Source organism: Sturnus vulgaris, chromosome Z (genome assembly GCF_052056855.1).
Source record: "Sturnus vulgaris isolate bStuVul1 chromosome Z, bStuVul1.hap1, whole genome shotgun sequence".
Classification (NCBI taxonomy): domain Eukaryota; kingdom Metazoa; phylum Chordata; class Aves; order Passeriformes; family Sturnidae; genus Sturnus; species Sturnus vulgaris.
In genome coordinates, this window is record NC_142283.1 from 41,252,802 (window position 1) to 41,266,342 (window position 13,541).

General features: G+C 33.4%; 1 protein-coding gene across 2 annotated transcripts in view; it reads left to right on the top strand.

Annotated features, from left to right (window-relative positions):
* Positions 1-13,541, top strand: part of CNTNAP4 (contactin associated protein family member 4) — a 193,761-nt gene that overhangs the window by 115,988 nt on the left and 64,232 nt on the right. For both annotated transcript variants that reach the window (XM_014869079.2, XM_088157395.1), the window contains exons 4-7: positions 3,151-3,298; positions 9,115-9,318; positions 9,492-9,676; positions 11,597-11,740. In XM_014869079.2, coding sequence (XP_014724565.2) covers positions 3,151-3,298; positions 9,115-9,318; positions 9,492-9,676; positions 11,597-11,740 — 681 coding nt within the window. The remainder of the gene's footprint in view (positions 1-3,150; positions 3,299-9,114; positions 9,319-9,491; positions 9,677-11,596; positions 11,741-13,541) is intronic.

A 13,541-nucleotide genomic window follows, 5' to 3' on the forward strand; every position in this document is an offset into this window, starting at 1 on the left:
GCAGCTAAGTATACCCATAATTATTTATATATTTATATTTATGTAAGTAACATTTGTAATAGATATATTTATTGCAATGGGTACACAACATATGTAAAAGCTTTGTGCATATTATTTAGTATTATGTTTTACAGTATATATATATATTATACAGTAAAAGTTATATCTGTAAATAAGCGTTATGTTGTCTGAATTACGGGTCCAACACAGTTTCATTTCTGGGGAATTTTTGATTGGTGAGGAAGTTTCAGACAGGATGCCCTGTATTATCCCTGGTCAACATGTGCTTTCCACATTGAGGATGGGCAGAGAAACGAAGGAGCTTTTTTTTACCTTGTCTTGATGCAAGTTTACCTTCACAATCATTCTGAGCTTGACAATGCCCTTCTGTGGACAGGACTTTGCTTTACCCGTGCAGTGCAGGGTGCATCTGTGATTTCTGACACCATGATGAGCTGGATAATTCTGTCTTCAAAGCAGTGTTAAAGTAGCTTGAGATAAAGAAATTGCTGGGTTAGAAGTTGAGTAGGACGGTTAAACCAAGTTTGAGAGCAGTTCAGGCTTCAGCACAACCCAGAATGCTTTTACTTCATGGAACAAACTGCTGTGGAGAGTTATCTACTTAGATATCTATGCTGCTGAGTGGCATTGTTCCTGTTTACAGCTAAACAGCACTATAGTATTTCAGTGTTTCAAAGACTGCATTCTTTGAGGCAGATGGAGTGTTTTCTAGCTATTGGAAAGCAGTATCATATTGTACCTGTAAATGCATCAACTAAGATTCAACAAGTGGTTATACTGGGTTAAGTGTATAACCCCATTAATATTTATGTAAAGAGTGTTTATTAGATGCAATTATGACGTGTGTTATTTCTATTAACTGAGGGCCACATTACATCTCTTTAACCCATAGATGTCTGGGTAGGTTGTGAGGACTCAGTATAATCTAAGGTAATGGCACGTTCCCTGTACGTGGTTTGGCATAAGAATGAAGTGGTCTGAACAGCCTGAAGAACAGGGATAGGAAAAAAGAAGCTCATTATATGGTTACAATTCTATGTTTTAAAGGTTGCTGAATTGGACCATGAAACAGTAATTGTGTTCTACTGTAAAGACAGCACTGTCTGTCATGTCAAATATAATTCTCCTCTAAAAAGCTTACAGGCTTCTTTCCTAGGTTTTGGGTATACCTTTAGTACTGTTGCCTGGAGAAGAAGCAGTCTGATTTTGTCCTCTCTTTTTTTGAAGAGGACATAGACTGAAAAAAAAATCCAAAATGCATATTTTAACCTTTAGACTCCTTAAAACCAAAAATAAGGACCCATTTAATACTCAACAAAATTGATACGCTCTAAAATGTGGTTTTCCCAGATAAAAGCCTTGTAAAATTATAGCAAAAAAAATGCTGATTTCTAAACTGGCCATTCTGAGCAGTGTTAAAGGAGTACTCTGAAGTATTTTTAGGTTATTTTAAAAGCCAAAACCCAAATTTTGAATCAAAACCACATGGTTTAAATATATCCTACAGAAAAAAGAAAAAAACAAAAAAAACACCAAGCCATACACAGTCTGTTTCAAAACTTAAATTTTTATGAGGTGGCTGCTCTCCAAAAACAAATTTGCAAAACTTTAAATCTTAATGGAACACTTCATTTGCTCACAGTACTTAAACTTCTGGGTCCTGGTTCTGGTTCAATCAAAAAAAGAATTGGAACTTTCATGGGAAGTTGTATTTGTTACAGATTACAAATCGGATTTGAAGGGACAAGAGGCCTGGAAAGGTCACACCCTCCAAATAATAGATCTTCTCTGATTTTTGTTGTATTTCTACCTTTATGTTCTGTGTTAGTGGAATTCCAAAGCATTAAGATTAAAGTGGAGATTCAAAGTCACTAGCTCTCATTTCTTATTGCTAGCCTAATATATTAGCTTAAACAAGCCAATTCACCAACTGTTCTGTTTTTGTTTTGGTTAGTGGGTTGGTTTAGTTTGGGTATTTTTATTTAATTTGTTGGGGTTTTTTTCCATTGGGAGTTCAGACATTAGAATTTATTGAAATTTTACTAATACAGGAGAAAGAAGGTGCAAATATTTGTGTGTAGAAAGATAAATAATGAATGCAGTGAAGCTCATCTCTGTTTCTAAAACTTGCGGAAAGAGAAGCTGCATACCTAAAGATGTTGGTTGCTATGTACTTCTCCAGTTGCAACATCTGTGGCTTATAGCTATGGCAACAGCACTGTTCATACATCCAGAAATTTGTAATCTTTTAAATACTGCTCATTAAATATTTCAGAGAGCTATCAGACGTTTGGATTCAAAATGTCTGAAGAAATTCTTTCTGCTTCACATACCATATGACAAAAAAAGCACCACACAACCCAGAGAAATCAGAATATATTCTCCAGTTTTTAGAGTGCTTAAGTTTATTATTACAGCTCTTTCTTCCATCTTTCTTCTTTATATTTCTTTCTTTATATTTCCTGTTTACTTTATGTGAGAAAAAGGGAAAGTACTTTTATCAGTTAAATACTTCAAAAAGTCTACTTTTTTTCTTTCACCTTGGTAAAAAATGGAAATAAAAATTCTTCTTTTTTAACAGGACACTGAAAAACATTCCTTTTGAAATCATTTGGATTCTTTAGTTGGAGACAAGTCTTTTATTACCATGATCTCTCAGTATAAGACCATTTTAAATGCAGCATACTATACATTTGAAACACAGACTTGTAATTAAATCCATCTCGCCTTTCCATGGAAGAAATTTTTATATATCAGTCTGTTTACTTATGATAAAGTGTTAGATAGAGCCATGCACTGAAATGTGAGGATATTCTACATGTTTTTTGACAGGAATGTTTGGGTTTGCAGGGTTTGTCCACTGAAATTTTAGAAGTTGTTAACTAATTTGTTGAGTGGGCCATCAGTGCTAAATATACAGATGAGTTAACACCTGATCCAAAAGAATATTCAGAATTGTTTTGTCAGATGTTCCTATGAAATTCTCTGACAATTGCATTTTATTCCTGTGCTTGACAGTTTGCCATATGAAATGGAAATAAAATATATATAATCAAAAGATCAGTGATACTTCCATATATTTCTGTATTCAACGTGGATGTAGCTGATTTCTTTTTCATTTTCTTCTAGGCCTTTTCTGGAAACACAAATGCAGACAGTGTCGTGTACTATAAGCTTCAGCATTCTATTAAAGCAAGATTTCTCCGTTTTGTGCCTTTGGACTGGAATCCAAATGGCAGAATTGGAATGCGCATCGAAGTGTATGGATGCACATATAGTAAGTGTATTTCTGAGTCAGCTAAATTAAATGAATCTTCATCAATGTATTTTGCTACCTAAATAGCATTTGAAAGTTTATTTCTAAGACTAAATTTAATCTCGAATAAAACCAATTTAATAAGTTTATGTGCATACTTCACTATTTCTACATCAACTATCAATACGTGATGCTTATTTTCTAGTCCTTTCTGTATAGGAATGAATGGTGTGGACATAATCCAGCAACTGATTTAATGCAAACTCTTTCGGGTTTTTTTCATAGCCCTAAAAACTGCATTTTAACACAGTATACTTTCTAACCATCTCAAGGCCAAACTTGAAATATTTACAGTTTTAAATATATATGGTCTTGATCTTGAGCCAGTAAGACTACAACTAGATAGAGCCACAAATAAAAAATTGAAGGACAATTTGAAATCTTTTATATATTTAAGGGTACTTTTAGAATAGCTTTTGTGCCCTTAATAATGGACATAAGCCTTTGAAAATAGATTGCATAAGTGTTGTGGTTTCATTGAGAAGCAGGACAGTGAAAATTTTCTGACATCTTTCTGTTACAGTTTTTTGTCCCTGGATTTTTTTAAAAAGTTCCTCTCAGTAATTTTTTACCACTTTTTCTTCTTCACATCTTTTCTCCATGATGGAAACAGAATTAATTTTAAGCAACCTTTTTAATTGCTTTTTGTTCATACTTTAATCTGTTGTTCTTTGTTTTTTGGCTTTTCTTTTTTTTTTCTTTTCTTTTTTCTTCTTTTTTTTCTTTTATTCTTTTTTTCTTTTTTTCCAACTCTTTAAGTTATATTTTGTGTAGTTAATCTCTTTTGAATGGTCTCCCTGTATCTGTTTTCTATTCCATGCATTTGTATCTGACTTTAAGTGTATATCAAGAAAACATACCTCTGGGCTTTCTGCCTTAAACCTGACTTTGTAAAATTGGTAAAAGGTAGTGAACTAAGAATATTGAAAATTTAAACTTGGATGCAGGCGTTCAGGTCACCTTAGAAATCAGGTAAACTTCCCCATTCCAGAAAACAGACATCTCATGCCAGGAGAAGGGCCTGAAAGAGTCATGCAAAATTCCTCAGTGACAGCTGCTTTGAGACTAGGAACATGACTTATGGTTTGTAGAACAATCTGAGAAAATGGCCTTGAAAACTGAGTAACTGGGAAATAAGACCATGATTCAATTTGTCCTCAACTCTTTTGAGTTCCAGAACAACCAAAGTTTACAACTGGAGGCTGAATAGATGAATTTATCATTCCCAGCTAAAATGCCATCTGATTCTTCTGTTTGAGACTTGATTTCTGTGGTACATGTTGGGAGAATAGTCTTTCTTTTCTTTAAGCTTTGCTTTAAAATTCATTGATAGTCATCAGCTTTGCTTCTTCACAGTCCTTCACCTTGTGCATGTGATACTATTTCAATCCTTACTCAGTTTTGCTCTCAAACATTTCCAAACTGAAGAGCTCTCTTTTGACCATGCCTAAAATCCAGATTTTAATTATTTACATTCACTATCATAATTTTCTCTGTCACAACTTGCAAGATCCATATTATGGATCTCTTCAGTGTTGTGCCTATTTCCCAACAGTGGAAAACTCTATGAGTCTAAAGGACAAATAAAGAAAACTGTTTCATGCAATGGAAAAAAGAAAACCTTTAGAATACACAGCTAGGAAGTTAAACTATTTTTGTGTAGCCATTAACTATTTTTCAAGAAGCTTTTTTTTTTTTTTATTTTACATACTTGGCACAGAATTTATCCTATAGATAGCTTATGGAAGTGAATCAACTACGGTTATCTTCTAAGATTAGGATGAATTTTAAATGAATATTTACTTCATCCATTATTCACTATAATGCAGTGTAGTGAAGAACATGATGAGGTCAAAAAAATTTAATTTTTTTAAGATGGTTAAGGTTTTCTCTGAATTAGTGATATTGAGTGTTTTAGAAATGCTTATTTTTCCTATCTAGAAATGCTGTCATTCCAAATTAATTGCAAATTTCTTATCATCTCTGTATTTGTTTCAAGCATTTACTGATTACCAAGTGCTTTTACTAGTTAAATTCAGTGGTTGCCATTGAAGGCAAACCAGGTGATTATAGATTAAAGTTTTAAAAAATATTTTAAAATGTGAAAGTTTAGTTCTTTTTCTCCAGTCTTTTTCTCCATTTATCAGGCACAATGAGGCCATGTAGTTATTGTTACAGTAATTGTGCCTGGATCTTTTTGAATGACTGTGTACTTTTCAAAGTGGGACCAGAAAAAAAAAAAAAAAAAAAAGAAAAGTAGAAATGCCTATAATATCTACTTTAGTTTTGATTCGCATGTTTTGCATGTCCCATTTTCTCATCCTTCCCTTCAGCGAACTCTCACTGGGTATTAGATATTAAGACTAAATAACTCTTTTTGTTTACCATCAAGTATGTGAACTGTGTTCTGTGTTCTGTATTCAAGTGCAGACTAATTTCATTCTTAAGTCTTATCCGTTAGAAATTATACAGCTAAAACTAAATTTATGAGAATACAGGAAATAGATCTCTACTCCATAATGTGATGTGAAAGAATGCACGTCTCTATGTCCTTTATAAGTCATTACTATCTTAGAGAAGTCATACAGGGCAAATTTCGACGCTACTTCAAATCTGCTGTCTTCCAGTCAAATGCCTGCTCTGAATACCTTTGCCTAGTGTCCTGGTTTAGGGCAAATTTAGGGAGAAAACCTCTGAATGAGGTCCCTTTAGGAAACCAATTCTAGCAGTCCTTCCCCAACTGGTTTGGGGAAATATTTCCTCAGAGAGGAGTGGAAAAAAACCTGTTTATTTAACAGGCAAAGCACTTCCCAGCACAAAAATGAACAATACTAAACAACAAAACCTCTCACTGATCTGAAGAGATGACAAATTCAGAAGAGTCCCTTCTGTGGGTTGCAGCCCGGCTGACTCAGACTGTGATCCCATGAGAAGTTTGAACAGAGAGTGATGAAGAACCTTTGCCCCCAGGGAAGAGGACAAAGATCTCTGTTCCCAGAGAGGAAGATGATCTCAGAGACAGATGAAGAGAACCTTTGCTTCTGAACTGCTCAAATCCTTAAAAACAGTACCCCATAAGCTGACATGGCCCATGGACTCAGGTGTGGGAATGCTGTAAAAATGTGAGGGACTTTGTGATAGCAGATTTTCAGGTGGCTGCTATTCGCGAAAAATAAAAGCCACAAGAGAATTATTTTCTTGTAGAGAAGTCTCCATAGACTGACGAGAGAGACTCCACTCCCTAGGAGAACTGAAGAAAGACTATTCTAGAGATAAAATGACTGATTTGTTTCAGTACATTGTCATTGTGAAAGGAAAGAAAGTGTAGGGAGGAGAAAAAGTGTTTTGAAGGTTTCATTCAGATTCTTATTATTTTTTCTTTTAGTTTGTGTTAATAAAGTTTTCTTTATGCCCTTCAAAGTTTGAGCCTTCTTTGCCTTCCCTCCTAACCCTATCTTATAGCAGGAAATGAGTAGTTAATTCTAGTGGGTGAACGGATGATTTGGCCAGAACTAGACCCACTGCATAAATTGGTTGGTGCATTGGCCAGGAAACAGCAAATTGGCAAATCAAAACCACTAAACAAAATTGGTGTTACCACCTGGTTTTGAACTGAAACCACCACAAAAATGAAAATTACAAATGTATAAAATTGTAGAGTATAGATAACGAGAAAAAAAATATAATGCACATTAAAAATTGTTAGATATGTGTGTTATGATAACTAACAACAAGCATTGCAGATACTACTCAAACCCTTTTGCACTGTTGTCTATTACTTCCAATTCTATTGAGGCATTTTCAGCATTTCCTTCTTGGCTGAAATTATTTAAGTCAACATCACAGTAACATCAGTCAAAGAAAGGTATATCCTCTTCATAACTAGAATACTGGCCAGTTGGTTTCTATTGGTTTGCATGAGTTTTTTTTCTTTATAGAACATTAGCATTGATTTCAATGGATATAAAGATAAGAAAAAATAATGTTTTCAGAGATATTTCAACTAAAACTATTGCTCTGGATTGCTAGGATTCCTGGTCCTCTGGTACATGAGGCTTCCAGAATTTCCAGTTTCTCAGGGGCATTTCATGATTTCCAAAGATATTTTCATAATGTACTAAGGATTTAGATCACATTAATTTAAAGAAGACACACTGCAAATTGTGGAAACAAAAGATGAATGTTCGTAAAACAAGTCCTCCTGTTTTGTTTTTCTTATTTAAAAGAGTAGAGAAAATCCATGTAGAGGGATTTTGAAGTCCAGCAACTATAAGAATTTGCAAGTAGTTAGTAAATAAAAGAGGAAAATCTTATGATACTCTGGAGAGGTGCCCACATTCTATTTATCCTTATAACCGTGCAAGACACCAAAGCTGTCTTTCTCACAACTCTTAAAATGTATTTCTAGGGGTAATGCATGGATGCTGAAGACAAGCCCCGTGTGAGATATGTTGCAAGAATTTTGATTGCTGTCTGCAACCCTTTCACAATCTTCACTAATTCATGGGGTGAGGGTGGGGGCAAAACTTAATTTTGTTATTATTCCAAATTTAGACAAAGCAGATTTTGGTTCTTAGGAACTAGTGCTGCAGAATAGTGTAAGGGATTTTGGAGAGCCATGCTGATGTTGTTTATGCTCTTGTCCTACAATCCCAATCTTACTGTTATCATTGCCTACTAAGAATGTCTCTAGTTAGCTGGTTTGATAGATGTATATAAATGTACAAGTACTCTTATTGAAGTCATTTTTGAAGCTATTCTACATCACATTCATTATTTTAATTCAACATTAACACTTTTGTTATCCACATTAATTCAATGACAAAAGGAAGTAAAACAGTTAGTCTAGGATTCATATTTAGGTAGAATGTACATATTTAGCTATCATTGTACATTTGATAAATGAATTCTTCGTTATCAAGATATAAATAAAGTCAAGAAACTGTATTAGAAAACACAACTGCATTCACTTGACAAGAGCTTTTTGAAACTGGAATATAAATTACTAACCTAAAGTACAAAAGTTAATTTGAATTCATTTCATTTTCCTGTTGACAATATGGAGAAATATTTTTAGTGAAATTATATAAAGTTAGTAAATAGCTAATGGGTTTCCTTTGACTTGAAAGAAGTCAACCAGTCAGTTGAAAAACAACTTCATATTTTATTGAGTGTCCTTTACATCTTCATTCACTTCAAAAATGTATTTTTCAAGGGTAATTGCTTTTTTCTTCATTGCATATGAACTGTGAATACTCTATGAGCTTTTTATAGTGTTATCAGTTCCTTTGTGTGTGTCTTGTTCAATCTGTACTGATTTTGACAGATATCCTTTCATACTATTGGGATAAAATCAGTTAGCCCTATTCCCTTCCCGAAGGTCAACAGCAGCCTTGACTTTTTTTTTGGTCTTGATTTTGTTCATTAGAATGAATTGCAGATAAATTAATAGAGATTTTCAGCCTAAGAATACAAGTAGAAACAGAAATGGTCAGAGTACTTTATAGCTCCAAGGAAAGGAAAACCTACTTTTCAGCATGTGAATACTAGATTTGAATAGAGGCCAGATCTCTTCTCACATGGTTTTATTGTCTAGTTATATCATCATCATTAAAACACAACAGTCTTAATATACGGGGAAAAAATAAAGTATGATTTACTGTGCACAAGTGGATCTAGAGATGTTAGTGATGGAACTTCATACCATATTGAAGTAACATGCAACTGTTTCTTTTAGACATAGCATTATACATTATCTTTCATTTCTTTACTTCTAGGGTCTGAGGTGGTTGGCTTTGATGGGAAAAGTTCTCTAATTTACACATTAAATAAAAAACTCATTAATGCAGTGAAAGATGTGATTTCTCTGAAGTTTAAGACAATGCAAAGTGATGGAATTCTCCTCCACAGAGAAGGACAAAATGGAGACCACTTCACCATGGAATTAACTAAAGGGAAGCTGTCCCTACTCATTAATTTAGGTAACAGCTATAGTCTCATAAAGTCTAATATAGCTATTAGGCATTTTTTGACTAAACCTTCTCTTAAACTGTTTAGTGGATTTTAATGTATAAAGTATGATAAACTAGCAATATATTTTTGAATAATTATATTTTTGAATGAAATTAATAGTTTCTATTTTTCTTCTTTCAAGGTGATACTAAAACTCATCCTTCTAATGCCCAAATTAATATTACGCTGGGCAGCCTTTTGGATGATCAGCACTGGCATACTGTTCTCATTGAGCATTTTAACAATCAAGTAAACTTTACAGTGGATAAACACACTCATCATTTTCATGCAAAAGGAGAATTCAGTTATTTGGACCTTGATTATGAGGTGTGAAAATTACCTTTCCTTTATTACATTTATTACCTTTGTTATGTAAATGCACTGAAACAGGCAAAGGAAGTTTGTAGTCCTTAAGACCTTGAGGATTTTCTGTCTGTTAAGGGAATGAATCAAAGAAAAAGAGATGTTCTCGGAGAACAAATCTTCCACTAGACTCTCAACTCTGTATTTTCAAAAGACCATCTTTTTCATCTCAGAATTCATTATTTTAATACCTTTGTTTCAGTAGATCTGCAAACATGATAAACAATAATGTAAACATAATGAATGAGACCCAACTCAATGCTGTTATTTAATGAATATTAATGTTGTGAATATAAAACTTGATGACAAATGAAATAGATCAGCATAAAAACATTTTAGAAATGCTTATATCAAGACTTAAAACCCTGTTAGATCTGAAAATTATACTGTTAAAATATCTTGCATGGCCAAATAGTAGATTCATGAAAAGTAGTAGATGTAATATGCTGTGAAATTTTCCTGCCTGTGGTTTAAAATACCTCTATTTCACAGCTGTTATGTGATGACTGGCTGCTTTATGTTTGCCCTATACTGTTTGTTGGATAAGACAATGAGTGATAGAGCAGAATGTCTGGAACCCCAGGCTTTTTTGTACTAATTCCAGTTTTTAAGCATTTTAGGGTGAGTTGTCATGCTGTTCTGTATCTGCATTATTTCATTTCAAAAATATCTCTTCAGAATTTCTGAATGTAAATCATAATATCAAAGATTGGAGTATCATACTAATTTAAAAAAAAGAAAAGCAAGAGGGAAAAGAGCTAGTTGACAAAGAGATATCTTTTACTAAATCAGTCAATATTGCAAATTCAATTTTCTTCTCATCCACATGCTATAGTTTGAAGTATGTGTTGTTAACACAAGTAAAAAGAAAGCATAAAAACATTCAAAAAAGAGCAAACTACTGTGTTTTTAATTGCATTTCTAACTATAAAATGTTCTTAGTTTAATAGCTTAATGAAATATTATATATTTTATTTTGGTTGATTTTTTGGGGTAAAATTCTTTTAAATATTAAGCAAAATTTTGAAATTAAAAGGTTAATAGTTTAGACTGACCTTTTTTACAGTGTTGTCCAGAATAGCTTTGAAATATGTAAGCTCAAATGTTCACTTATACTGGGATCCTATTTTTGATGGTGTCCAAGAGTTAAAACATGGACTGGAGCAGAATTAAGGTCACCCTTGTGGCAATGCTTTTCTAAAATAATTTACTGTTTTCTAGCAGCTTTTGCCTTAGGGCAGGAAAGTATTTAGACAGAATGATATTCTTTAATTTAGTAGCTCTCAATGGGTTTTTATTTTTTATTAAATCTTCCAATCTCTTTCTGAAACTTAAGTAATTTTACAGCATTGTACAAAGGAACTGCAGAGCCTAAGCGTTTTGAAAGGGAAAATGTACCTCCTTCAGTTTGTTTCAAATCTGTCCTAGAATAATATAATTTGATGCACTGTTATTCTCTACCGTGGTAGTTATCGTGTGCACAGAGTGGAGAAGTTAAGCTCAAGTTGCTAAAGAAATTGTTGCTAATTTTCTTCTTCCTTTTTACACTGTTTTGCATAGTTTTCATGTACTTGGCCTTATAGTTCTTCTCCTTAGTTTTGCAGCTGTAATGGATGCTGAAAACTGATTCAAGACATTGCTAAGTGACATCAGAAGAAGAAAAAAAAAGCCAAAATGTCAGAATAATTTGCTACATACATTTGACTTGATATAGCCTAATTTTTTGTTAGTCTATTCTTTTAATATTTAGATGTGATACAGTGAAATACACAAGTAGCAGATTTGTTATAGGCCAGTCTTTTGACTTCTGCTCTTTCAGTATAGTCAACTTCTTTCCTTAGAAAGTTACTTAATAGTATTATTGATTTCTCTTCTCTTTCTAAGATCAGCTTTGGAGGGATCCCAGTGCCTGGAAAATCAGGGACATTATCACGCAGGAACTTTCATGGGTGTTTTGAAAATATTTATTATAATGGAGTGAACATTATTGACCTGGCCAGGAGGCATAAATCTCAGATCTACATTGTGGTAAGAGATTTATAGTTAAGAAAGAATAAATAACTAAAACAGAGAAAAATAGCACAACCACTTTCAAATCCAACCTGTTAGCAAACATTTTTAGTAAAATCTATGTTAGGTAACAAAAGGAAAATAAAGTATGGGCTGTTTTTCATTTTATGCTGTGTTGACCCATCCCAGTAGGAAAGGCAGGATGCATTTCATTCTTGAGGTCTTTAGCTGATATTTAGATGTCTGATGTCACAGTGTTGTGTGGTAACTGGGTGACAAAAGTAAACGAGTAACAAGATGCATGAGAAATCATTAAGTCTTTGGCTTTGTACAAGAGTGATAAGAATATGTGCCTGGCTAATAAGAGCACCAGCAGTACTAAAATTATAATTTTAATTTTTTTTTTTTTTCCTGAGGACGCTGACCCACTTTACTCTGTCCAGAGCATTATAATTTTGATAGATAAGTACTGTTGTTCCATTTTTACTGATCTTTGTCTGAAGACCTGTGTTTTAGGTTGGTGGGTTTAATGTATTTATTGTGATATGGCCAACAGTCATATTATCCAAATTCCTGCCTTTTAGAGAAACAGTTCCAATAACAAAATAAATGTCCTCTGTGTTACAAAAGGATTTCTAGAAATTTTACTAAGTCCTTTGCTGTTGGTTTTGGGTTTTTCTTCCCTAGTACAACAAGGGTCATCTCTGTTTGCAACAAGTACTTATTTAGTGGCAGGAAATGCAGAGGTATCATAGAAATCAGCTCCGAATAATTAAAAATATGTTAAATGTTTTCATGATCCAAATGTTTTAACTTGGATTTCTGTTCGGAATACAAAGAATAAAATTTGGTTATCTGTCATAGAAGATAGGGATGAGCGGCATCTCTTCTCATGTGAAATTCACATGAAATATTCCAAAATTAACTGTGCTGGTACCTCTGCATGGTAGTCTGTCCATGATGCTTATGAATACTAGGGAATGGGCAATTATAGTAGGTTCTGGGCAGACTAGCAGAAGGGGATCTATGAAATTATCTGTAACAGGAAATATCATTATTTTCATGTCAAATGTTTAAAATTGTTGTACTACTTTCAAAACTATTTTGGAGACGTTTCATAATGTAAATAATTATGGAAAGAATCTCTGTTACCACAAATTCCCTAAAAATAGGCACTTTACTGGGGGAATCTGCAAAAGGCCAGCTTTTAGCATTTAACAAGGTTTATTAATCTGATGAGTATCTTTTTACTGTGTGTCAGTTTAGCTGACTATTCATTTCTGTACAGCTGACTTCATAAGATAAAGGTTTTACTTATTTATGTATTTTCCTTGAAGAAAATGAAAACCCATAAACTTTAATACTTTGCCACATCAGATACTAGTGCGTAGTTTTCTTACATTGATTTTAAAACTTCTTACTGTGAGGTCAAAGTTTTATGTATGCTCAAAACTTTAAAACCTCTTAGTGTTGAATAGAAATTAAGTGTACTTCAAATTCCAAAACCATTAATCTTTCTTAATTCTTTGTCCAGAACAAATTAGTTAGAGTGCAAATGGTGTCAGCAAGTCATTCGATCAGAGTGCCCAGTGTACTACTATCAAGCACCATGAAGCATTAACTAACCCTGACAGCAGATGCAAAAAATGCATTATTCCCATTCCAGATTTCTTATTTACATCACTCAGTACAAGTACAGATGCAGGTTATTCTCAGAGTTTCTCAGTGAATTTAACTGCAAGTTTACCTAAGAAACAGTTATTTCAGAAGAAAATAAGCACAAAAAACCGCTAGGTGCATAAATCTAGTTCATCATCTA